The 27,544-nt window shown below is 37.1% G+C and overlaps 1 protein-coding gene across 12 annotated transcripts in view; it reads left to right on the forward strand.

Moving 5' to 3' along the window:
- Positions 1–27,544, forward strand: part of PCCA (propionyl-CoA carboxylase subunit alpha) — a 415,541-nt gene that overhangs the window by 304,772 nt on the left and 83,225 nt on the right. For all 12 annotated transcript variants that reach the window (XM_003980503.5, XM_003980505.5, XM_003980504.5 and 9 more), the window contains one exon: positions 16,317–16,415. In XM_003980503.5, coding sequence (XP_003980552.3) covers positions 16,317–16,415 — 99 coding nt within the window. The remainder of the gene's footprint in view (positions 1–16,316; positions 16,416–27,544) is intronic.

Consider the following 27,544-nt stretch of genomic DNA (forward strand, 5'->3'; position numbering starts at 1 on the left):
GTTGCACATCTTCCAGTGTCCCAATTCCCAAGCCCTTGTACACTGATCATCTAATTCACAGTTCATTTTTTTCTCCAAAAAGAAACCTATTTCTTTTGAAATTCACATTAGTGTCAAATCACTTCACCTTTTTAAATTAAAGCACTATCACATTCTTTTTCTAATATATATTGTAAAATATATGTAAGGAAGATGATACGTATATATGAATGTTGGGCAGAGAAAACAAGTAGCAGACTTGTTCTTTAGGTGGATAATGGAAGGCAGGTTTCTCACTGTCAGAGAGTGACAAATATAGCACAGAGGAAGGCTAGAATGTACCTGGTGGTATTGGATAGGAGTTGGAGGGATCAGTGTGATCTCATGGTTTTTTATACGTAGATACAGAAACAGATTTAGATGGAGTTACTTAGTATTTAATGTTACAGTGGGCAACACCTTGTTGTTGTGGGACACTTGACACCATGGTATGATGCTGAAGAAAGCACAGTATCACTGCTATATTGTTCCTGGTAAAAATGCATAATCATGAGGAAACCTTCTTCCAAATTCAGGGATACTCTACCAAGTAACTGGTCTATTTCTTCCAAAGGGTCAAGGTCATGAAAGATAAGGCAGAATTAAGAAACTGGTCCAGATGGACAGAGACCAAAGAGACATGACAGCTAAATGCAGGAGCATAAATTAAATCTTGGACATACCTTAAAGGTTAAAGGGCATTATTGGGTCAATTTCTGGATATTTGAGTAGGGCTTGTGGTTTCAATGGTACTATTGGGTCCATATTAAACTCCCTGATTTTGCTGGGTTGTACTGTACAGAGGGCATCCTTGTACTTGGGAACGCACTGCACTATTTTGTTTTTAATTTTTTTAATGTTTTATTCATTTTCCGAGAGAGAGAGAGAGCAGGGGAGGGGCAGAGAGAGAGAGGGAGACACAGAATCCAAAGCAGGCTCCATGGCCTTGAGCCTGATGTGGGGCTTGAACTCATGAACCATGAGATCATGACCTGAGCTGTAGTCAGACTGAGCCACCCAGGCGCCCCATTGCAGTTGCACTATTAAGGGGGCTATAGGACGTCATAACTGGCAAAAAATATTAACTGTCAAAAGTTATTAACAAGTAGGGAATCTGAGCTTGATGTACAATTGCTGTAATTTTTATGTACATTTGAAATTACTTCACAAAAAAGGAACAGATCATTCATTAGAATGATGGAAATTGATTGCACTATGTATTTTTCTATTTCGTGTTAGAAGCAATGAAAAAATACTGGTAACTCCATAAACCCTAATTCTTACTAGTTGGGTTATATTAGTGGTTTATAGAGCTGAGAAGCTAACTTAGTGACTCTTTCCAAGTGTGTTTTCTTAAAAATTGTGATCAAGTTGATAGATTTTTACTAGGGTTTTTCCTGAGATACAATTGGGACTTACAGAATAAAAGGCTGGTTGTTACTTTACTTTATTCACTGGATGGATTTGGTGAGTAGTTTTTGGGCACCAATTCCTGTATCTCACTTCTCACCATGACCAAAAAAAAAAAAAAAAAAAGGTTTTTTTGTTCATGCTTAGAAAGCATTGTTATTAGATTTGCAATTCGTGAGAAGTTCTAAGGACATAAACTATATATAGTGATTCTTTTGGCAGTAAATTTGCTACTACAGTTTTAATATTCAAACATAAAACTACCAAGTTTATGTTGTTGATATTGCAGTATAAGAGAGAGATAATAAATATCTTCGTATATGTATTAGAAATCATATCACCGATGGCCACAGAAGCTGAGAAGAGAGTGCAGAACTGGGGGGTAATCCTCGGTAGGTAGGAACATAGAAAATAGAATGTCAAATATATTTGTTGCTGGCCCAGAGAAATGAGCTATTAGGGCAAACTCGTGTCTAAGGGTAGAACTAGAATGCTAAATAGTCACAGGTAGATAAGATGGTTAGGAAATAGCGTGTTGCAGATGAAGTGCATGGGAATTTAGGGGAAGGAGGACTTAGACACTACTGTGCAAGTCCTGTAGCCCACATAGGTCCTGTGTGGGTGAGCCAGCAGCTAAGGTTTTTGTTGCGGGGGACAGGGGGACGTGGGAGTGAAATACACAGGAAAAGCAAAAGAGATGCTAATAGAAATCAGATAAAATTTAAAAAGATAAAAATGAGGGGTGGTTGAGCGTCTGACTCTTGATTTTTGGCTCAGGTCATGATTCCAAGGTCGTGTGGTCTATCCCCAAGTCAGGCTCTGCACTGAGCATGGAGCCTGCTTGAGATTCTCTCTCCCTCTGACCCTTTTCCCTGACTGCGTGCTCTCTCTTAAAAAAAAAAAAAAAAAAAAAAAAAAGAAAGGAGGACTTGGAGGAGGAGGAGGTATTAATGGAAGAACAAACAAAAGTAGGTATGTTGAAAAATGGATCCAGAATAATTATTACTGTGGGAGGAGGACATAGTATCACTGCATTGAACTTCTGCCAACAGCCAGCATTTGCTGAGGGCTTATTACATGCCTGGTACTGTTCTGAGTGCTTGCCTTATTCCTCCAGCATAGAGTTAACATTTGAGGGCATGGAGACATGAATAATTAGGCAGCTTCTGAACCTGAGGTTCATTTACAGGCATATTGACTATTGATGACAATACCACATAGAAAACATAGGATTCCACCATGATTTGGTAGGTTTGGTAGGAGAAGTAAAGGCAGTTTCACTTGCTCCTTATGTTAAATTCATCTACCTTGAGTTATTCATTAAGCTGTGACATAATTTACAGTATTGCCTTCAGAGAATGACCTTATCACACCAATCGAAAAGAAACTACTACTATAATTAAAGTGTGGGCAAAATAATGTAGGATTTTTTTAAACCATACAACTGAAATTACAGTTGTTACTGATCAATTAATGAGGCGATAATTAAAGGGAAACTAGTCAACCTGGCTGATTGTAGACCAGTACCTAAAATTTGTTATTGCAATTCACATCCTTTGAGATATATTTAATTACATTTATAACACATGCATATTTAATATAATCCTTTGTGACAGATTAACAGATCTTCACCATCATTATGTTTAATCCTTTTTGATGTTTTTGTCATTATTACATATCTCTTTGGGACAGAAATAAAAGACTGTTTCCAAGGTGATAGTGATAAAGAAGAAACTTATGAAAAATGGTTATCTCCTTTTGTTTTCAGAAAGCAAGCATCTCATCTCCTCCATGGAAGGGCAGTAGAGGTATCACAACTATATTTTGGAATAATATTTTAGGAAATAGGAGAGCAGGATAAAGAATATCTACCCTTTTTTTAATGCTAACTTAAAAAAATAACATTTTATTTATTGTGAGAGGAGAGCACAAGCAGGGGAGGGGCAGAGAAAGAAGGAGAGAGAATCCCAAACAGAGATGTCAGCAGACTGTCAGTGCAGAGTGCTATGTAGGGCCCAGTCTCACCAACCATGAGATCATGACCTGAGTTGAAATCAAGAGTCAGATGCTTAACTGACTGAAACGCCCAGGCACCCCATGAATACCTACATTTTTTGTGTCATTTTAAGATCTGTATTAAGATTTGCTATACTTTCTACTAAAATGTTAGGAATCGTTATTATAATTGAATAAAAATGTTTGAGTTATTTTTCATGTTTTACCTGAGAAGTTAACATTGAAGCAAGTGACTTAGCAAAATTATGAGATCTAAATTTTAGGAGAATTAATATGCTTCTTATTGGCAACGTATTCAGAATTTTTTTAGAAACCTTATTTGTGTTTCATATGTTCAGCAGCACTGTATGTAGGAGTCAGTGAACTATAATGATGGTAGATGGTGGTAATATCCCAGTGTAATTAACTGCATGGCCTACAGATTCCTTTGTTATTGGGAAGTGTTGGATATACTTCATTGATTTAATATACAGTGAATAACTGTATTTTTGTTAGCAGTAATTATGAGATAAGAACTAAAAAGAATCAGTAGGCATCTTTAGAATAGTCTTTGAAGGTACAAATAAGCAGTGAGTGTTTGCTACATGCAAGGATTGTACCTTAATATTTAGATTACATGTGTTACTTTTGCTTTTGACGTGTGGATTTCAGTGAAATACTCTGAGAATTGCAAGATAATGGCTTCTCTTGCCTACATAATTTATATGGTTCTTTAATTTCCTTATATGTGCAGGAACAGGCGGAGAGGGTTGAGTTGGAATATATTTTTCTAGGATCTTTTCCAGCCTGATAGTCAAATCAGAAAACCACAGATCTTTTTCCACATTTTGTGCAGACTCGTAATTTTTAAGATATGCTATGAAAGCCTATTAACTAGGCAGACACTAGTCATTCCTTTCTGATAATTAGTTATAGTGTGATCAACAAATCTTTTTTATCCTTCATACTGCCTTCAGAAATAGAAACAAAATATATGATTGAAGTCTTTTTTTAAATAGTGGAATGAATACCTTGATTTTTATCTGACATCTAATTCTGCACAATGCTAATCTTAACATTTGATGACAAAACATTTAAAATTTGTGTATAACAGAATAGAAGAATTGTATGGTGAATCAGACACACTTTTTATAGCCTGTATCTTCCCCAATTTTTATTATTTTTGGAAAAAAATTTTGGCAAATATTTTGTTTTGTAAGTTTTACATTCCTACTATTGAAAAAAATGTGTTTAACAGGTGCCTACTGCAATAGAAGCTATAATAGTTGTGTCATGAGGCACCTCTGAGGAAGTGCTTTTTTTTTGTTTTTTAATGGCAAAGGATGTAAGTAATCTCTCTCAAATGTCAAATTAATTTTGGGTGTGTACTTTCTTTTTTCCCCTATGATTACGTAGATAGGAAAACTGAATGTTCCAAACAACTCATGGAAAATATTCCACATCAACATTATTTGTACCATAAATGCAGTTAAATGCTTTTAATGGAATACAAAGTTACCAGCAGATTGTTAAATATGAGAAAATACTTTCTTGAAATAGGAAGGAAATCATGTTTTGGAGTGATGTTTTAAACATCATAAATATTCTTATGAACAACTTAACTAATCCTCTGTAGGTGGGGAAAACTTTGCAGAAAACAGTGTGTCTTAAAATGCATTTCATGAATTCTATCTACCATAGCCTTGCTTTGTTTAATTTGATCTTAAAATATCAATATATTTTTAAAGCTTATTTATTTATGTTGAGAGAGAGCGTGAGCAGGGGAGGGGCAGAGAGAGAGAGGAGGTGGGGGTGGGGTAGGGACAGAGGATCCCAAGCAGGCTTCTTGCTGCCAGTGCAGAGCCAGACGCAGGGCTTGAACTCATGAAACTGTGAGATCATAACCTGAGCCGAAACCAAGAGTCGGATGCTTAACTGACTGAGCCATCCAGGTGCCCCAAACTATAGATACTTTAAATAGAATGTAATCTTTAAATGATTCCAGAACACTGAGACATATGATGTTCTCATACTCAAGATTGCAGTATTACACATCTTTTTTGAAGTTTGCACTTTTCAAAAGCTGGCAGGACCTTTATTTGGTCATTCTCACTCTCTTTTTATTTCCCCTTTCTCTCTGATTTTGTACATGATCAGCTTTATGTTTACAAGAGACTACTCTGCACTATAGTGAGGGAACCAGTCGGGGGGTGTGGAAGACTGACTAGTCTGTTGCAGGAGCCCAGGTGAGAGGCAGTGGCAGGTGCAGGTAAGGTGGTTGTGTGAGGATGGAGGGAAGTGGGGCTGTTTGAAAGCCTCTCCAGTCATCCATGCTTTTCGATATGATCTCTCCTCTCCCATTCAACCCTTTCCATGGTAGCCTCTGTATCTCTTGCTTTGTTATCAACAAACTGCCCTGTATCTCCAGACATTCTTGGAACATTCTGCCACTTACTTGCCTTCACAGAAACCTGGTGGTTTTTCTTCCATACCACATGCACCTCTGAGGTGGGAAGCGAGACTGTTTTTTTCCCCTAGTACCATTCTAGACCACAGTCCCCTCCTTCTTAGAAAATCCTTGTTCTTTGAAGTTCACATAACCTGGCTTCATCACTACCTCCCCTCTGTCTTGGCAACCTCTAAGCTCCTTTCCCTGCATTTGAAGGCTAGCAACCAGGTTATGGTCTCTCTGCCTCAATACAACCATTAGTCCTTTTAGTTTTTCTCCCCTCCCTGTGTTTTTCCATCCTTTATCCAGCTTGGATACCCTGGCCGTAGTAATTCGCTTGCAAATACCCTTAACTTCCTCAACCCCTTTAATTCTTCCATCATTCCTAAACTTGGATGAACCCATCCACCCACCTTCTTAATGCCTGCATCAGGCAAAGTACATGGGCGTTGCTGGGCAAAACCACATGCCAAGGGCAGATTCATATCATTCCATGTGCATATTGCCCACTGTGGCTGAGCAGCCGACACCAGGTGGCAGTTGTGCTGTTTTTCTGATAAGCTCATCCCTTTCCTTTTTCTTTAGTGACCTCTGTATTTCATGACCTCTGTATTCATACTTTTCACTTTCCTTTTCCAGTTAATGCTATTCCTGAGTATCCCACTTTTCCCACTGCCAAGAATCTAGTCCTGGTCACCATTTTCTTTTTTGCTTCATCTGATTCATTCTTCAGGCTGTAGCCAGACTGATCTTTTAAAAATAAAAATTGATGGTGTTACTCTCCCATTGGAATCCTTTAGTGCTTCCCACTGCTCCCGCTCTATCTGGGTACTATGCTCACCTTTGTTTTCTGTGCTCCACACACTGATTTCATATGAACCAAGCTCTTTCTTGCCTCTGGGATTTTCTTTTTACGTGAGAGTCCCTCTGGGATATTTCCTCTGGATAGTCCCACCCACCTACACACCCACTCACTCACTGCTACCAACTGATTTCTACTCACTTTTCAGCTCTTAGCTTAAAGATCACCTCCTTTGAGTGCTCTTCCTTCCAGAAGAGTAATAAGAATTAAGAAGAGAGTATACAATTGCTGAAGATTTGTGGCCTTTCAGAATATAGTTTTAGCAGCCAGATTGTAGAAGGTTAATGGAAAAAGTTACATGGTAGGAAATTGGGAGCAGAGTACTTGCTCTAGAACCTGTCAGAGAAAAGGAGAGAAGAAGTTTGGTGGTTCAAGTGGGTCAAGTATACATCTGTGGAAATGTGGAAGTCCTGTACGTGCTGGTATGTGAGATCTCAGTAAAGGAAAGAAAATAGTTGATGATGCCAAAAAATAAGAGGACTTACGTCTTGTGGCTTCAATTTTGGTAAAGCAAAGAGGAGGTCATCTGCCAAAAGTGTGGGTCAGAATTAATATGATAATTAATGTAAATTTGGTGCACTTGAGTCCTAGGTCTGTTTACTCTAAAAACATGAAATCTTTATGTCTGAGTTAGTGTTTCTAAACTGAGATTTGGCGTCTTTGGGTTGTTTTTTATTTTTATTTTTATTTTTATTTATTTTTAATGTTTTTATTTATTTTTGAGAGAGAGAGAGAGACAGAGCATGAGCAGGCCAGGAGCAGAGAGAGAGGGAGACACAGAACCCGAAGTAGGCTCCAGGCTCTGAGCTGTCAGCACAGAGCCCGACATGGGGCTCGAACTCACAGACTGTGAGATCATGACCTGAGCTGAAGTCGGACGCCCAACCGACTGAGCCACCCAGGCACCCCTTTGGTTGTTTTTTAAATAGAGTTTTAAAATAATTTAGAATATTCTAGTGTTTTCATAGTGCTAGAACATGTCCACAATATTATCTGCCTTGAAAGGTGTGAAATTTTATTTGAGCCTCAGAGTATTATGTCATTTGTCATTTTACAGTTGGTCTATTTGTTTTTTTAATACCCACACCGAATTTGACTTAATTTGTTAGCTTTTGTTTGTCAAGGGAAAGATCTTAAAACCTTCCAACCCCAAACGTAGGTACTCAAGCAAAACAAAATCCCTTTCTAATTATTAGAATTTGCCATATCTGGGGGCGCCTGGGTGGCGCAGTCGGTCGGTTAAGCGTCCGACTTCAGCCAGGTCACGATCTCGCGGTCCGGGAGTTCGAGCCCTGCGTCAGGCTCTGGGCTGATGGCTCAGAGCCTGGAGCCTGTTTCCGATTCTGTGTCTCCCTCTCTCTCTGCTCCTCCCCCGTTCATGCTTTGTCTCTCTCTGTCCCAAAAATAAATAAACGTTGAAAAAAAAAAACTTAAAAAAAAAAGAAAAAAAAAAGAATTAGCCATATCTGAAATTAACTGTCTAAATGTATCTTAAAAAAAGAACTTTGCAACCATAAAACCATAGAATTTTAGCCTCAAAGAGATTTTCAGCGTTGCTCCTTCAGGTCCCTCATTTTCAGATAAGGAAGAGTTGATACAGAGACAATGTCCAAAATACACTGTACAATTGGGTTTGGTAGATGAAATCCATAAATTTATGACCAGAGAAATTAAAATGAGTATTGCTATGTTAACTAAAATGAAGTTTTAAATGAGCAGCTACTATGTGTTACGTGCCTGTTAGTGAAAGGTATAAAGTAAATATTGACTTTATGGTGCTATGAGAGAGGAAAAATAGGCACTTATACTTCTCCTCACTTTTAAAGTGTTTAGTATATAATATAAATAAAGAGGAAAACTTAAAAATATGAATAGATTTGCAGTAAAAAGCAAGCCTCCCTTCTATCTCTGTCCTTCAACCCCTCCCACTCCTCTTATATATTTGTCTAGAGATATTCTTTACATTAAAAAAATAATAAAACCACACATTTCAAAGGTTTTTTTTTTTTCTTAACAAATGATAGCACACTGTATATGCTATTCTGTATTTTCTTGGGAAAATTTCATATCAATATATAGATATGCCCTTTTTTAAAGAAGGGTTTCTAAGTTCTCTTACAGGCTACAAGATGTGTTTCTGTGATATAAGGACATCTTGGCTGGGTATAAAATTGGGGGCAACGTTTTCTTTTTTAGTACTTATACCAAACTGCTCTGTGATCTTATATCTCAATTTTGCCCTCGAGCAATTAGGCTGACCTGATGTTTTTCCTTACTTGTGCATGATTTCTTATTTTTGCCTAAGTAACACATAAAACATTCTTTATCTTTAAAGTTCCATAAACAGCAGAATTCTACAAATTTAAGGTTTTATTTAGTTTGAAAAGTTTTACCCTATCGTATCTTTGAATTTACATTTATTCGTTTTTCTTCGTAAGCCTTTCTGAAAAAGTATTTTGTATATTCTTTGGATCCCATTTCTCCCTCCTTCATATCTGTTGTTTTCTCTATAAATTGTTTTCATATTGCTAGTCTTTTCTGTTTTATATGATTTCTCCATGCCCTTATCTTTCTTTTTAGTCACATTGATTCTATTTTTGGTTGCTTCTTAAAGTAGCTTTTATCTTTATAATGTTATTTTTCTCTTCATTTTTTTTCTGAGTTCTTCCAGCTTGATTTTCATTTCCTTCTGTTGTTGTATGATCTCTTCTTTGAACCTTTGTTTTTCTTCTTTGAGCTCATTTTTTAAAAGAGGAGTCAGGTTTCCTACAGTCGTCTTTGAGACTTTGCAGAATTATTTATCTGAACTCTTCCTGTGTTTCTTCAAGTGGTTCTTCTTGTGTTATAATGCTCTTAATTTACCTTTTCCTCTTGATAAAAGTATGTTCTGCAAACTGTATGCAAAGATGCAGTATTGGTTATTTTCTGATCATCATTTATGTGCAGTGGGGTAGGTGGTTGGGTCTAAGCATGGACAGCCCACAGCTTTTCCTTTAATTAGGCTTATAATGCCCTCTCATCAAATCTGTTATTTCCATTGTCCTAGATTTCACTTCCCATTAGTTTTTGGCATAGGGTGGGTTCTTTATGTCAGCTTCTCAGTGTTGTAACAGTGAAATGCCACTTCCACCCCATATCTGCAGCTTTAGTCCCCCTTGGCTAAAGAATTACACATAAACTGTGTACATAGCACAGTAACAAGAATTCTTCAGTCTGTTCCTATATTTCTATGGTATTAAAATGTACAAATTTCCTGCTTCTCCTAGTAGCTTATAAGTATAAGCCATTGAGATTTCACTCATCTGATGATAGCATCAATAGAATCCTTGCATCTGCTGTTCCAAATTATGCTTCTTGGTGAAATCTGTTTGTGGCTGGAGGCCTGAGAAGGCTGGTGGTGGTTTTCAGCATGTTCTTTTCCCTCATTTAAAGTTTATAGATGTGTTTCATAGTTTATGATTTGGAGCTTTGACAGCTTCCTTGTTTCAGTTGTATAGTAACATTTCAAAATTATGCTCATTACTTCCCAGGTGTACAAGGAAATGTCGTTTCTGTATGTCTGTCGCATGTACTCTGTTTCATAAGCCCTCTACCTTTACTAAGTGGGGGAGAGGGAAGAAACACTTGGTAATAAATAAGATCTTGGGCTCCTTTGGTTTAAGCAGTATCTTTCAGAAACTGTGGTATTTCAGGTTTCTTTTCCTTCCAGGTTCCACTGAGGCATGGAGTTAGGTGCAGGTAAAAGGGGCCTTTGGGTATGTGGTTGGACTCACTCATAACTATTGAGGTAAGGAGGAGAGCTCAGACCCAGACTGTCTTTACTAGGCTTTGCTGTAAGGATCTGGACTGGGTCCTGGCAGGCGATGATTCATCCTCTTTGGCATTGAAGAGGCCTCTGTACCCATAGTCCTGGGTACTGTTTGCCTGCAGTCATGGAGTCCCTTGTACTATGTTGTCTTTATCTTGACCCAGACTTTGTTATCTCACTAAGATAGGTAGAAACTTCTGGATTCCTACCTTGATGTGCTTGGGTCATCTTTCCAGGTTCTTCCTCAATCAGTGCTGTGCTGTTGCTTCATAAGCCACATTAGGATTGCTGTGACACCAAGTACTGGGCTTTAGTAGAAGCCTGCAGCTTTCCCTAGACTATATCCCAGAAGTAGATCTCCAGCCCAGATATTTTTAGGGTACCTGATACCTGTCAGAATATTTTCATCCATCTGTCTCCATTGCTGTCCCCTACCTATTCCCAAGGATCCATGCAAAAGGAAATGGGGAGGTCTTGGATTTCTGATATCTGCGTCTTCCCTCTGTATCTTTCCTTCATGTAATCCACAGGGACTTGAAAAGGCCTTCCCCCCAGCCCCCCATGTTTCTATCTGGAAGGAACTTTCCTTCTTCTTCCCAAGTTAACATTCACATCTACTCATCCAATAGCAGAGGATGCAGGGAAAGAAATTAATTTTTCAGTAAGGGAAGATAAAGGTAGTTCAGAAATACCACTTTCAGTTTTCTCCCTCTGCTTTTGTTTTTAGAAAGTCAGATTTATTGAGGTATAATTAATATAAAATTTAGTCTTTAATTGTATGGTTTTATTGAGTTTTGACAAATCTATGTAGTTATATTAGTACCACCAAAATCAAGATTTAGAACATTTCTGTCACCCCAGAAAGTTCCCTCATGCCCTTTCCCAGTCAAACTCATCTTCATACCCATATCACCTAGCAACTGCTGACCTGATTTCTGCCTTTTCCAGAATGTTCTATAGATGGAATCATACTCATGTACTTTTTTCTTTTTTTTTTTAAGGGGGAATCTCACTCCTCCCCTTTATTTATTTATGTATGTATTTATTTTTTGAGGGAGAGAGAGCATGCGCACGCGTGCACGCGCAAGTGGGGGAGGGGCAGAGAAAGAGGGCAAGAAAGAATCCCAAGCAGGCTCCAAGCTCAATTCGGAGCCTGATGCAGGGCTCGATCTCACAAACTATGAGATCGTGATCTGAGCCTAAATCAAGAGTTTGACAGTTAACTGACTGAACCACCTGGGTGCCCCCATTCTCATGTTCTATTATATCCTTTTTTACCGGCCTCCTTTCACTTACCATAATGCTTTTGAGATGCTTAGTGCTAATTTTCTGTTGTGTGGATATACCATATTTGTCCATGAATTAGTTCATTGGACTTTTGGGGGTTTTCCAGTTTGAGGCTGATGTAAACATTTTGCTGTATGTATTCTATCATAAACAAGCTTCTGTGAACATTCACGAACAGGTCCTTGTGTGTATGTATCATTACTTTTCTGGGGTTTTCTGAAGCAGGCCTCCCATTTGGCATTCCCACCAGCAATGTATGAAAGTTCCGATTGCTTCACAGGTTTGCCAGCACTTGGTATTATCAGTACTTTTCATTGTATCCATTCTAGTGGGTGTGTAGCCCTATTTCATATAGTTTTGGTTTTTTCCTAATGACCAACCTGTGATGTGCTTGTGTCACCCATCTGTCTTCCCTGGCGAAGTCTCTGGTCAAATCTCTTGCCCATTTTTAAAGAAATTCAGTTGGTTTTCTTATTGAGTTGAAAAAGAGAATTCTTGGGGTACCTGGGTGGCTTGGTTGGTTAAGCCTACGACTTTGGCTTAGATCATGATCTCATGGTTCATGAATTTGAGCCTCACATCAGGCACTCTGCTGTCAGTGCAGAACCCACTTGGGATCCTCTGTCTCTGCTGTCTCTGTCTCTGTCTCTCTCAAAACTAAATAAACATGAAAAAAAAGAATTCTTTGTAGATTTTGAATTCAAGTGCTTTATCAGATATATTTTTTGCAAATATTTTCTCCCAACTTGTGGCTCAGCTTTTCTTTTCTTAACAGTGTCTTTCAAACAGAAATTTATAATTTTGGATGAAGTCTAATTCATCTATTTTTTCTTGCAAGATTTGTATTTTTTGTGTCCTAAGAAATCTTTGCCTGGACCAAGGTTATAAAGATTTTCTCTCTTTGTTATCTAGAAGTTTTGTAGTTTTAGGTTTTGCCTTTAGTTTTCATTGTTTTGAGTTGATTTTTTTTTTAATGTTGTGTTATCGAGGTTGGGATTTATTTTTTAGAATGTGGATGTTTATTGTTTTAGGACTATTTATTCACAAATTGTGCTTTCCCCATTTAATGTTTTGGCACTTTTTTTTTTTTAAATCAATTAATCATTTATGTATGGGTCTCTGAACTCTCATTTCATTCTATTCTTACACCAGAGCTTGTTTACTGTAGGTTAATGGGAAGTCTTGAAGTCAAATGGCATGAGTTCTCCAAATTTGTTACTTTTCAAAATTATCTTTACTATTTTATATCCTTTGCTTTTCTCTCTGTGTATTTTGGAATCAGCTACCAAAACAAAAAAAGCCTGCTGGGATATTGATTGGAATTACATTGAATATATATATGAGTTTGGGAGAGAACTTCTATCTTGATAATGCTGAAACTTTTCTAATTCATGAACATGGTGTGTGTGTATGTGTGTGTGTATATATATATATGTATATATATATATATATATATATCCATTTTTTAGGTCTAATTCTTTAATTTCTCACAGAATATTGCTTCTGACTTTTGAAAAAGTAAAACCTCTCCCTTCTGTTTTCATTTGTTACCTATTTTTCCACAGCTTTTTTGAGATATACTTCACTTTAGTCATTTAAATTGTACAGTTAAGTGGCTTGTAGTATATTCCCAGAGCTGTGTAACCATCACTACAGTCAATTTTAGAACATGTTCATCATGTCAAATAAGAAAGCCAATGCCCCACTGCTGTTACCCCTCAATCCTTCCATCCATCCCCACACCCCTAGCTCAAGGCAACCACTAATTTATTTTCTGTTGGTATGGACTTTTCTGGACATTTCATTATAAATGGAACTATATAATTTGTGATCCTCTGTGACTGACTTTTCAGTTAGCATGTTTTCAAGATTCATCCATGTAGTAGCATGTATCAGCATTTCATTCCTTTTTATTATCAAATGATGTTCTGTTATATGGATATGTCGCATTTTGTTTAACCAGTCATAAAATAGTTTACTTTAGGCTGTGGTAAAGTGGTTCCTCTTCTGCATGATTTGAGTATGTTAGGTTATTTTCTCTGAGAACCCCTAAAGATGACAATTACAGTTTCATTCTGTCACCCCTATTGACTTAAAATTAGTATCAAATACAAATTGTAAATGCCTGTCATTAAAAAAATCTTTCCTTACAGCCTCTAACTTTCCATTTTAACAAATAAAACTTTTATAATTGAACTCTGACCTTTTTTAACCTTTTAAATTTAGGAATCATGTCAAAGCAAATGTTTTTCTCAGTTTTAAAAGGTATTTTTAGCACTTAATATTTGTAAAACTATCTTTTGGGAGCTTCTTTTGGAACTCTTCCATTACATAAGGAGATATTTAATTCAGGAAGAAGTGCTAAATAGATTATTTTATTTTTTTTAATGTTTTATTTATTTTTGAGAAAGAGAGTGAGAGTGGGGGAGGGGCAGAGAGAGAGACAGGGAGACCCAGAATCTGAAACAGGCTCCAGTCTCTGAGCTGTCAGCGCAGAGCTGGATGCAGGACTCGAACTTGGGAATGACGAGATCATGACCTAGGTCAAAGTCAGACGCTTAACCGACTGAGCCACCCAGGCAGTTAATGGCTAATTATCTAAATAGATAATTTTAAAATGTTGCTCTTCTCAAAACTATAGTCTTTCTGCTTCACAGATCTTTATCACCTACTTTTTAATAGTACATAATTTATGAGATAGCATGATATCTGACCATATTTTTAAAACCCATTTAAGGAAAGTGGAACCATTAGAAACAGGAAAAGGGAAAAAATGTTTAGGACCTACTATAGTAGGAATATCGGTAGAGACTGTTTTATGTTAATTTTTTAAATATTACAGCAACCTGACAGCTCAGATCCTGGAGCCTGCTTCAGATTCTCTGTCTCTCTGTCTCTCTCTCTCTCCTGCTTGCACTCTCTCTCTCTCAAAACTAAATAAACATTAAAAAATTAAAAAAGGGGCACCTGGGTGGCGCAGTCGGTTAAACGTCTGACTTCAGCCAGGTCATGATCTCGCGGTCCGTGAGTTCGAGCCCCGCGTCAGGCTCTGGGCTGATGGCTCAGAGCCTGGAGCCTGTTTCCGATTCTGTGTCTCCCTCTCTCTCTGCCCCTCCCCCGTTCATGCTCTGTCTCTCTCTGTCCCAAAAATAAAAAATAAACGTTGAAAAAAAAATTAAAATAAATAAATAAATAAATAATAAATAAAAAATTAAAAAAAATATTACAGCACCCTTTCAGATAGAGTTTTACCGTATTATAGTTTGGCAACTAAAGTTCAGACAGGTTAAATACTCCAGCGTGGTAAGCAGCTCTAACTTAGTCAAATAATAATGTCAGGTGAGACCCAAGCCATCGTTCCTTCTTCCCAGTTACTGAAATGTGCTGTGTGGACCCGAAGGCCCCTGAACCCAGAAACAAGCAAGTGCATAATGTATGTCCAGCTGACATTTCATTATGTAGCCAATAGCATGTCTTTGCTTCTAGACTGTATGACCACACTATTGTGGAAATAGATAAACAGAAAGTCTGTATAGATGTATATGGATACAGTTATTCTTCTAAATAATATCTGTGTGTCTTTTATTATAATAAGTATCTTTTAAGAGAATTGAGAGAGAGAGGGAATTGTTAGGGATCTTGTGTCTTGACTTTGCTACAGTTTTATTTTGAAACTTAAATATCCCTTATGTGGTTTACTGTGGACATAATACTGTTATTTCTCTTAGCTCTCCCATACAAGACTTAGGGAATCAGTGAGTGAAAGAAAGAAAGAAAGAAACTAACAGTACTTTTTATTTTAGCTTTGCTTGTTTTCTCTCACTTTTATATTATTTATTTGGAAATTAGAATTTTTCTCTTAAAAGTATCTGTTTTAAAAGATATGGGTTTTTTTTTTTTTTTTTTTTTGTTTTTTTTTGCATCTTCATAAGTGATGACTTGGTGAAATTAGTCATTTAAGATTGACAAAAATATGACAACTTTTGCAAAGTTGAAATGGACTTTTAATATGCAACACCAAAGAATTTTGCCTAATTAAAGCTTCTGTTTAATTAAAATCACAATGCACAGTCCTTCATTAAAATTAACACAGAAAAAGTTCTTTCTTGGTCCTTGGAGAGGATATTATATGCAAGCCCTGATGTGTGGGTTGCAAAATGTCACTGGAATTTATATGCATTACTTGTCTAATTGCAGTAAATGTAGCATGTCCAGATAGGTTTAGAGTGAGAAGGCTGTTTGTTACTTACTGGAAATCACTGGAAACCTCAGTACCCAGAGGCAGCTGTGCCCAGGTCCTTCACCTCTCCCCAGAGACAGCTAAGAAGACTCCTGTTGGACCCTGTCTCTCATGGCGGGAGCAGTAAACATGACAGGCTGTTGGGAGCCATCTGTTTAAAGTGGCTGCTGCTTTGTATGCGGCAGTGAACTTGAGATCAGTTTTCTGTCTTTCTTCATGGTAATAGTCTTATTTGGTGTCACAACAGGTGGAAGTTGATGGGTCGAAACTAAATGTGACCAGCACGTGGAACCTGGCTTCACCCTTATTGTCTGTCAGCGTTGATGGCACTCCGAGGACGGTGCAGGTAAATGTTCTGATGATTTACTTTGAGGGGTCCGTCAAGTCCAAAATCCTTACCAGCACCTGGGTGGTTAACACTGACAGAAGTGGCTGGGAGAGGCTGCATTTTATCCTGTCTCATACATTCCATGGTTGAAAACATTGTTTCGTTCTTGAGGGGATCTTGAAGCAAGTCTTATTCTGAGGAATGGATGTTTTCTTTTTTTCAGGCAATCCAGCAGTGTCAGTGTATTATTACTGTTGTACATAGAGCATCCTGCGTGTTTTTCTAAAAACATGGGAAGATAGCATTTTTGTTGCCATTGTGGGTTTTTAGTTATAAAATATGACTTTGTTACCTTCCTTTTCTGTGTGACTGAGATTGTGTACTGTTCGATCAGCAGAAATGTGAGCTGTTCAGATGGACTTGCCAGAACACCTTGATGCCTTTTTAAAATTCAGTGATCTTAACATGTTAACCTTTCTTTTCCCTGCAAAATACAATCTCTTACATTGAGGAAATGACTTGAAATCCAGAGTTGACTGAATATTCTTTGCTATTGGTGGCTTCCGAATTGAAGTAGAAGCTACGAAGGGAGGTGCTGCCAGAGTTTCTGCAGCTCACCTCCTAGTTGAGGGGTAGGGTTCCAGGGAAAACAAAACAAAGAACTCCACGTAACATGTGACGATCACCTGCAGATAAAAATCCAGACCCCACCCCCACCCCACAGTATTAAACGCTCATTCTCTTTGTTGTTGTTTTTTACAAAAATATTTTTGTGTTCCCTTAACTTGATTTTACACAGGAGACTGATTTTTAAAACCTAGAGAAGTCAACAGAATCACAGATCAAGACTTCTCTATAGCAGATTCACATATATCTCTTAGAGACAGAGGTAGTCTAGAAACTTCCTGGTAAATGTTTAATGACTAAACTAATTTATAAGCCAGGCTTAATTGGTAGATTATCTTTATGGTTCTAAGAAACATTGAATGCTCAGGACCGAGTCGTATATTTTGGCTTTGGTTTTCTGGCTTGCCCCAGTATATTTATTCTCTCATATTTTCTTTCATATTCTCATTATGAAGTGAAATACTTTGAGACCCTTGGAAAAAATATCACTGCATAATTTCACACTACCTAGATCCATTCATCGTGTTTTCAAAAAGCATGGTTTTGTGATATTTGTTTATGTTTAATAGAATATGCTCTGCCCTGAATGTGCTGTGGCCAGGCAGCATTTTCTGGTCAGGGGACATAATATGGCCTGCCAGTAGAGAGATACAAATTCCTACTACCCAAATTAGTGTATCATATTTTCAGCTTCCTTCTCAATGACTGTGCAGATAGGTAGCCTGATGGCATTTTTATATGTAGAGTTTCTAGCTAAATTAATACTGGATATGTATTTAGAATAATTCCCAGAAATATTTTCCCTATCATAGGGATACTGTTCAGTAAATCCTTGTCATTCTTGTAAGTTCTTTGCTTAAAAAAAAAAAATTAGGGGCTTCTGGGTGGCTCAGTTGGTTAAACGTCTGACTTCAGCTCAGGTCATGATCTCACTGTTAGTGAGTTCGAGCCCCGTGTTGGGCTCTGTGCTGACAGCTGAGAGCCTGGAGCCTGCTTCCGATTCTGTGTCTCCCTCTCTCTCTGCCCCTCCCCTACTCATGCTCTGTCTCTTTCTCTCTCTCAAAAATAAATATAAATTAAAAAAAATTAATGTGAAATAAATGACCCCTCACGCAGACCCCCCTGACTCTGGAGAAGGGTGTTGCATCTAGTTAAGTACCATTTCATCAGAAGGAAATAAATTCATTCAGAGAGGTAAATGGTAGACTGGATAAAAACCAAACAAACTCATTGACCTAAAAAATGCTGAGGAAAGTTTTCCTTTCCAGAATAGATGGATTTTATTCACTCTTTATGGACATTAACATTCACTGTTGACTCTCTTTATCTCTATAACGTGGTTCCCATGAAATTAATAACATAATGAGGGTAAGTAATACACAGTACTTACTGTGTATCAGGCACAATTCTGAATGCATTTCATGTATTCATATCATCTTCACAGCAACTGTATGAAGTGGGTACTATTATTTATACTTTTGTATATGAGGCAACTGAGGCTCAGAGAAAAGTAAGTGACCTCAAGGTCACGAGGCTGATAGGAGGTAGAGCCAGGCAGGCTTGCTGTAGGACCTGTGCTGTTAAGCATTACACTTTACTGAGGCAAGCTAAGCAACTTCTCTGTGGTTACAAAGCTACGAAGAAGCTAAGCAGAAATTTGAACCCTGGCGCTGGGACCCCAGAGTGTGAGCTTCTAACCTTTTAACCACTGTGCTATATAGTACTTTTTGATTGTCTCCATCAGAGTTCTTCAGATAATAATGTACCTTTCCTTCATGCTTTAAGCCAATATGTTCAAACTTAGGTGTGCTTCAGAATCACCTGGAAGGCTTGTTAAAACTCAGATGGTTGGATCCACCCCAGAGTTTACTCCCATTTAGTAGGCCTAGGCTAAGTGTGCATTTCTAGTAAGTTCCCAGGTAATGCTGATGCTGCTAGTCTGGGGAAAGCAGTCTGAGAACCATTGCTTTAAACCCTTGCAATCAGAGAATAAGCTGGGTGTGAGGAGCAAAAGTGAAGTGAGTAGGAACCAGGTCATTGGAAGCCTTGCTAATTACATAATGAGGCCACTGCTTCACCCTTGGCCGGTGGGACTCGTGGATGAGTGTTCACAAACGAAGTGATGCTGTGGAGAGGATTGGGAGTTTAGGAAGAGCTTGGTTCAAGTTGCATTGTGGAGACAGGATGGGAGGAGAATGAGACTGGACACAAAGAGAGAAGTTAGGATGCATTTCAGAAACAGAGGAGGGAAATCATCTTGTCTCAGAATGTTAGCTGTTCAGAGCATTGTGTGGGGAAGGGATTTGAAATGACAGGAGAATGAATGATGGCTTCACAGTGTTCTTTGTGGATTTGTCCTCCACCTGCCTTAAGCCTGGGCAGACCTTCAGGATTTGTGCCCAACTCCCTTTTCTCTGTGCTGACTTCTTGGGCTGAGTTCCTCAAGACTTCAGCTCAATACCTTCAAATAGATAGCTATGAAAATGTGGCTATGAGTTTCAAAGAAGAACTAGGATGGATATTATCACAGGTGATTTTCAAGTGATATTACAGTAATAATGGCTGGAGGTTTTTTTCCCCCTAGATTTTTGTGCCTGCATTTAAACTTTTTTTATTGAATATTTTATATACACAAATATGTATTGATCTATATAAAATCTAAAGAAAAACACAACAAAAACACTTACCATCTAGATTAAAAAAGGAAAAAAAATTACCAGTATTACTGACTTCCCTCTGCATTCCCCCTTGCTTAAAATCCTTCCTCCTGCCCCAAGAGATAACCACAATCCCAGTTTTTAAATGTATCTCTCCCTTCCTTTTCTTTAAGGATGTTATATATACGTACAACTGTAAACAGTATATTGTGTAGCACCATATTTCTCTGTGCTTCTGTGAGTTGCTTTCTCCTCCAGTATTAGGTTTGTGAGATTGATCATCTGGATGTATGTAGTTTTATTTATTTCCATGCTATGTAAGTCCTATTAATATACCACAATTTATTCTTTCTCCCCTAAGTAGATATTTGTGTTACTGATTTTGTTTTTAGAACAAACACTGCTTCTCTGAACATTTCTATGTTTCCTCTTGAAATCGTTTCTCCAAGGAGTATGCCAGCCAATAGAACAGTTGGCTTGTAAGGACCATGCATTCTTAATCCTACACAGTAATGCCAAATGGTTTTTCCTGTATGGCTGTACCAATGTATATGTCTACCAACAGTGCTGCTGCTATCAATAACATGAATAATAATAAAACCTTATTGTATATTTACTATGTTAGGCACTGACTCTCCTATAATACCTCATCTGTATCAAAGTATTTAATCCTCACACCAATCTAGTGTACTAGTATTACCCTGCATTTTGAGGTTAGGGAAACTTGAGGCCTGTAGAAACTAAATTGCTCACCCAAGGCATTCTGCTAATAGATGGAGGAGCCAAGATTTGAACCCAGGAATCTGTTCCTTTAACAGTTTTGCTTCACATCCTAGGTAACCCTTGATATCCAGACTACTTAAGTTATCTTTTTGTGGTTTTAATGTATAATAGGTTGGTAATGACAATGAGCATTTTAAAAATATGTTTATTGTCAGTCCTGTTTTCCTTTCTGCAAACTGCCTGTTCATGGCTTTTGCCCATTTTTTCTTTTTATTGGAGCATTCATCTTTTACTTAATGATTCATAAAAGTTCATATTTTGTGTATCTCGATCCTCTGTTAGTGGCTTATGTAGTAATTCTGTGTTTAACCTTTTTAAAGAACCACTGTGCTGTTTTCTACAGCAGCTGCACCATTTTACATTTCTACAGTAATGCACAAGGATTTCAATTTCTGCACCTTTTCACCAGCACTTGTTCTTTTCTGGTGGTTTTATTGTTCTTTTATAAAGTTACACTAATGGGTATGAAGTGGTAGTACCTCATTGTAGAACAAAATTTATTTAGATAGTTATTGAGAAAACATTCTGAGTACTTCCTAATATTTGTCTTTCCTTTTATCTGTTTTACCGCATAACTGCTTTGCTGCACAAATGAAACTTTGTCAGGGAAAATAGAAGGAACTTTTTTTTTTTTTTTTGGTTTATTTTTTGAGAGGGAGAGAGAACAAGCAGGGGAGGGGCAGAGAAAGAGGGAGAGTGAGAATCCCAAGTAGGCTCTGTACTGTCAGCACAAAACCCAATGTGGGGCTCAAATTCACAAACCGTGAGATCATGACCTGAGCTGAAATCAAGAGTTTGAGGCTTAACCTACTGAGCCACTCAGGCGCCCCCAATAAAAGGAACTTTTTTACAACTCTTCTTTTAAGCTCACTTTCTCAGCTTATTCTTTCCTCCCCTGCATAAAATCACATACAGTTCTCAGTTGTATAGTTGCTACCAGGGAATAGGCAAGCAGTATTCTGTTTGGGAGAGGAGGTGTTGAAAAGTCTAGTTCAGGGACACCTGGGTGGCTCATTTGGTTTAGTATCTGACTTCAGCTCAGGTCGTGATCTTGTGGTTTGTGAGTTTGAGCCCTGTGTCGGGCTCTCTACTGTCAGTACAGAGCCTGCTTCAGATCCTCTGCCCCCTCTTTCTTTGTCCCTCCCCTGCTCATTCTCTCTCAAAAAAATAAACATTTAAAAAAATAAATAAAAATCTAGTTTATTGTAATGTCAAAACTGTTAAAACCTCTCCTCCTGAACTCATTTCCACCTCAGACAGAAATTTTATAGGGAAAATGAGAGTGTTGCTTTCTTCCCTCTTGCTTTATATCCTCTCTCACTTCTTGTTTGCCATCTGAGGTCTGTCCAAAGTTTCAGTCTGGGGTAAAGAAGAGAGGAACATGGCAGGAAGAACTAGGTTGACCTAGGCTAATGTAACCTGGCACTCGTTACTTTGGAGGCATGTCAAACATCCAAAGTTGGACACTTGGCTGGTGTCCTCAAGGACACTTTTGTCGATTTGGGGGAATTTCTCACCTGTAGAACCCTTAAAGTCTGCTCTGTCTTTTCCAGCTGTCTTTAGCCTCCTGATTCCTATCCCTCTAGATTTTTCTGTTGAGCAGGTTCTCTCATAACGACTCAGCCTTAGTCTTTTCTGTACAATCCACGTCTAGACCACAAGAAATAGTTACAAATCGATGCCTCACCATACTCTTCTTTTCCTGTTTTGTCACTAAAACAATTGCTGATCTTACCTAGATACCCTTCAAAATCCAGGAGATACATGGAAAACCAAGGGATTCTCATAAAATCCCTTTCACATAGCTTAAAATGTTCAACCTTGAGTTTTTAGCTTAAGAATTTAACTTCAAACAATTTTTAAATTTCTTTCATATTCTCTTGAGGTGGGAGATGGGCAATTGTTGGTTTTGTGGTTTCCTAGCATGTTCTACTTGGTGTAGCCAGTCTAGTACACCAGTCTACTTGGTGTAGCCAGTCTTATTCAAGAATATGTGAGTACTTAGCACCTATTTTATTTTAATTTAATTTTATTTATTTTTGAGAGAGAGAGTGTGGGGGAGAGAATCCAAGGCAGGCTCCGTGCTGTTAGCACAGAGCCCAATGTGGGGCTTGAACCCACAAACCATGAGATCATGACCTAAGCTGAAGTCAGATGCTTAACTGACTGAGCCACCCAGGTGCCCCTCTGTTTAGTTTTATTATTGAATCCCTGTGACTATGTGAAAAGTAGCAGTTAACAACTTCATCTGATTAAATGACAAAGTAGTTGGGGAGGAAGCATACCTTTGCTTTAAGAGTTAGCTCCCTATTCATCCAATCAAATCTAATCATATCACATTATCTTTTGACTTTCCTGGCTTTCCTTGGTAAGCCTCAGGAACTTGATATTATCTATTAATTCCTTTAAAAAAATTGTATTTTGGCATGTACTCTCATTTGGAAAATGAATTTCATAAGTTACTAACTTCCTTTAATTGATCAGAATTTTCAGTTTTGATTTGACCTTCAATTCCCACTGCCATACTGAATTCGTGGCACATGTGAAGAACGGCTCATTAGCTGGAGGAAAGGATGAGTGGATGAATGCATGGATAGTTATCTTGCATTTTATAATTTCAGAAATAAATTTGTCTTATCTATACTTTTAACATTTAGATTTTATTTCTTCTAAGACTTTATCAAATTAAGCTATGTTCAAACGATAGCCTTCTTAGCTGTTTTATCAATTCTCTTTAGTTCTTTACTTTCCAACATTTGCAGAATCTGTACTCTATTAGATAACATGGCAGCTTGATCCCCACGGATATGGAATCACATAGTATTTGTGAGTTCAAAGACAAATGAGGGCTCCCAAGGGTCTGCCCCCAAAAGTATCATGCTTACCAAGTGAGGTTCTTTCCAATCAAGCAAACATCTTTCCTATTTTCCTAAGCTGTTTAAGGCCAACAGTACCACCTGTTGATAGGTATCTATAGGTATAGTAAAGGTTCTCCTCAGACTGTTCCTGATTTCCCGTCTCTATGAGGGGAATGCGAACATTGGCACATTGCTTGAGATGTATCTTACCCAGCATCACTAACGACCCATTGTTTAATTAAGTCTGCTGCACAAGCTCTTCAGTTACCCACGCGGCTGCTTTTTCTCTTCTGATGTTTAGAAAATCCTATTTTTGGACAGAAGTTCTAATCATTATTAATAGCTTTAAGTATATAGCTAGTGATGCATGTATCCAAAAGGAGGAAGAGGAGGTCCTGTATTTTGAAATGAAGTAATTTATGCTGAAGAATCAAGGATATAAGCATTAAAAAACTCTTGGAGATACTTATAGGTCCTCTAGAATTTTTATAGGTTTTTAATCTATTTCTTCATCTAATAAGTAAGCCAAGTTTTCCTCAAAGAACATCATTCAAGGGAAATAAAATGATAGCATTTCGTAATTCTCTTTTTTCTTATGTTGGGTATGTACCAGTGTTTTCCTCCTAGTTCCCCATTGTAGATGTAGAGTCCGTCAGTAATAATGTTTATAAAGTAGATCTTAATGGTATAATCTGAGGACCTACAATCATCTCTCATTTTGACTATGGGAAGATAAAGTCTCATTAGTATGAGAGCAATTCCAAATCTCTAGTAATTCCAAATTACTGATTTAAAAAATTATAGAGTGAAGCAGCATTGTCCAATAAAATCTGTTAAGCCATATATGCAATTTTAAATTTCTTAGTAGCCACGTCAAGAAAGTAAAAACAAGTGAGATTCATTTCACTAATCCATTTTGTTTAACTCCATATATCCAAAATGTTAGCGTTTCAACATGAAATAATCTAAAGAAAATTATTAATGTGATATCAGAAACAGCACCTATGCCTGAAATACGTATGCTAATATACCAATAATATCTTAAGCAACAGAATGATGAATGTGAAATGTGGCCCTACCAGAATGTTGTGTGTAAAGAAAAATAGGTTCCACAGCTTCTGTATTTAAATTACTTAATATTAATTAAAATGGAAAATGTAGTTTCTCACTTGGCACTGGTCACATTCCAGGGCCCCAGTAGCCAAGTGTGGCTAGCAGTTACGGGTTAGATGGCTCACAAAACTTTTCCTAAATGAGAGTGCTCATAGAAGACAAAACGTACTGGTTTTTACGCACTCCCCTGTGTGTCCACCGCAGTTTTGGTTTTTATCATTTAAAATTAAGAGGAGATAAACTAACTTCATTTTTTAAACAGAAGATGAATTTCTTCTCTAGTTGACAAACTTTTCACCTTTTAACTTAGAAGTTTAGCAAAATTTAGGACTGTTTTTAATAAGCGGAATAATATCCTGCCTGCAGCATACAATTAAGTGTTGAAACAAAAGATACGCAGTGTTCTGCACATGTTGAACTCACTGTATTTTCTCCATACACCGTAGCATCTCGTAGTGTGAAACATGCTGATCAAATAGAACTTTTTTTTTTTAATTTCTGTGAATATACTCTCTTCCTATAAAGCATTCTTTTTAACTTCCAAAGAGGCTCTTCAGTTTTACTTTGAACAACTCAAATAGTCTTCCATTTCTTACAGTGTAATTTGTCTGGGATTTAATGTGTTGTTTCTCGTTAGCGTTTTACATACAAGATTTTCGTTTTGCGTAGTCGCGTTGTTTGAACATTTGCGAGCAGAGCTGCCGACTAACTGGTATTGGCCGTTTCTTTGTGTGGCATGATTTCTTCTCTCCACCTGCTCACAGCAGGTTGTCTACAGGCCTGAAGAGGAGCTAAATACTTTTGAAAATGTCTTGAGATCCCGCTAAGGTCTAACAATCTCTGCGTTTGTGTGATGTGAAGCTATTCATGATGTAACCTTTGAAGGCTTTTTTTTTTTTAATTTCTCATATTCTTGCTTAAATATTTTCAAGAGAAGATAAATTTATGATAAAGAACAGGAGAAAGCTGACTGCAGCACTAGCACATTCTACATTGAATAGGTCATTGATACTCAACTAAGTGGAACTAATTTTCTATGTTAAAGCAGACACATTTGGAATAGTGTCACACGAATGTCATGTTATTTACTACAGAATGCCAGATTAAATGGATTATTTGTGAATTGATTGCAGTGTTAAATAGATTACATGACATGATAACTTAAAATGCTCAGTGGGCCTGTGTAATACAGAATATGATATAAGCACATGAACCTGAAGGAACGGCTCTAATTGTGTTCGCAGATTGAATAACTATCTGTGGTACGTGTGCTTGCAAATGCTTGTGCAGAGTTTGAATAGAATTTAAAATTTTAAACTTAACTTTCTTTTCTCAAAGAAAATGAATTGATCCTCGTACCTCTTTGAGTAAGGAAAGTTAAAAATAAGCGGTTTTCTTTTTTTTTAGATGAAAGTAACAACCTCTGGGAACAAACTTGGGGTACAATAAATGTGTAAATGTATACAGATGCTATATAAATGAATATAGATGCTAAAGTAAATATTTTAATGATATTTTAATTAGAAAATTAAATGAAGGGGCTTCCTTGTTTGCTTATACTTTGCCAGTACCAAAAAAAGTGGATTTGGAAGTGATCATTTTATGTTTTTAGTCCCAAAATAAATGTTTTCCATGGGTTTTAGATGTTTCTCCCATCCCCTTAGAAGTAATTAGGTGTTATTTTGTACTATACACATGTGATTACTCTAGAGTTACCAAATGTAATATGGAACCATCTATTTAGGATGTATAGGATATATAAATATATAACCTAGAATAAGTGGAGGTTGGTATTTTTTTTCCAAAGAAGTAGGAAATAAGAGAGTAATTATTAACCATCTCCTTTTCACACTGCTGAAAACATCAATTACAGTTACACATCTTAGAAACAAGCCTGCCAGGAGAACAGAAATAACTCCTTTCACTATGCTTCAAAAAATTTAATCACAATTTAACAGCTGGGATGTATTTACAACTATAATTTAAAATACTAATTTTGACACGTTTACCTGCTTTTGAAATGTAGTCTTAGAAGCTTAGTGGTTTTTTTTGTTTTGTTTTGGTTTGTTTTGGGTTTTTTGTTTGTTTGTTTTGTGTTTTTTTTTTTTTTTTGTCTCTAGTGGCATTATGATTTGGAGTTGCTTTTAAATATTTACTATAATGGGAAAATGTCGTTCGGAATCTTCCCCCACTCCCCTCACGTATTCTTTTTCTCCTCTACTGTCTGTTTACTAGAAAATTGTATTTTAGTAGCTGCCAGAAGAAGAGAATTTTCAATAGTATAAACACTGATTGTAGTAAATGTGGAAAATAATACAGGCAGCCACACTGGAGACCGATAAGACAAATCCCCCAGTAATGGCCTTTACAACATATTATCATGTTGGAAATCAGTGAGGGGAAAAGAAAACTATTACTATTTCTTCCTCTTACCGTTCAGTGAGATTACTTTTAAAGGTGAAATTGCTTCTGATTTTATTATACCAGGGAGATATTTTTGGAACATTTGTTATTTTGTGAATGTTTTGCCTTTTTTGAGTGAACAAACAGCCTTGCTAATTTGTATTTGGTTCTCACAAATGTTGAAGTCATTTTGATAATCAAAGTCTTCTTAAATATTCTTTTCTTTAAAGAAACAAAAAGGTGTGTATTTTGTAAATGTTGGAGTAGAGTATCAATATAAGAACAGAAGGAAATTTTTATCTAGCTATGAAGTACCACTTAAAATAGGAGAAAGGGTAAAATAAAAACTTGGAGAAAGTATTTTAATAGGGATGGAATATATTTCATGAAAATAAAAGTCTTAATTTTTATTTTATTCTACTTTTTGTTATTAGCTAATCAAATGGTCCGTTCCTATTTGCTTTGGCATGCCTCAGACTGTTTGTAAGGTCTGATACTTTGTTCTTGGTGAACTCTAAAACCTAATTGTCTTAATTGTAAACTGTGGGAAAATTCTATATTCCTCTTTTGTATACAGAGATCAATCTCGGTGTGGATGAAATTTTTTTTCCCTATGTTTCATTTTATCAGTCCTTATTGCTGAGCTGTATCAGATTTGGGCACTTCCTTTTTTCTCTCTCTTTCTCCTGTCATCGTCCCCCTCACA

The sequence above is a fragment of the Felis catus genome, chromosome A1 (genome assembly GCF_018350175.1).
Source record: "Felis catus isolate Fca126 chromosome A1, F.catus_Fca126_mat1.0, whole genome shotgun sequence".
Taxonomy (NCBI): domain Eukaryota; kingdom Metazoa; phylum Chordata; class Mammalia; order Carnivora; family Felidae; genus Felis; species Felis catus.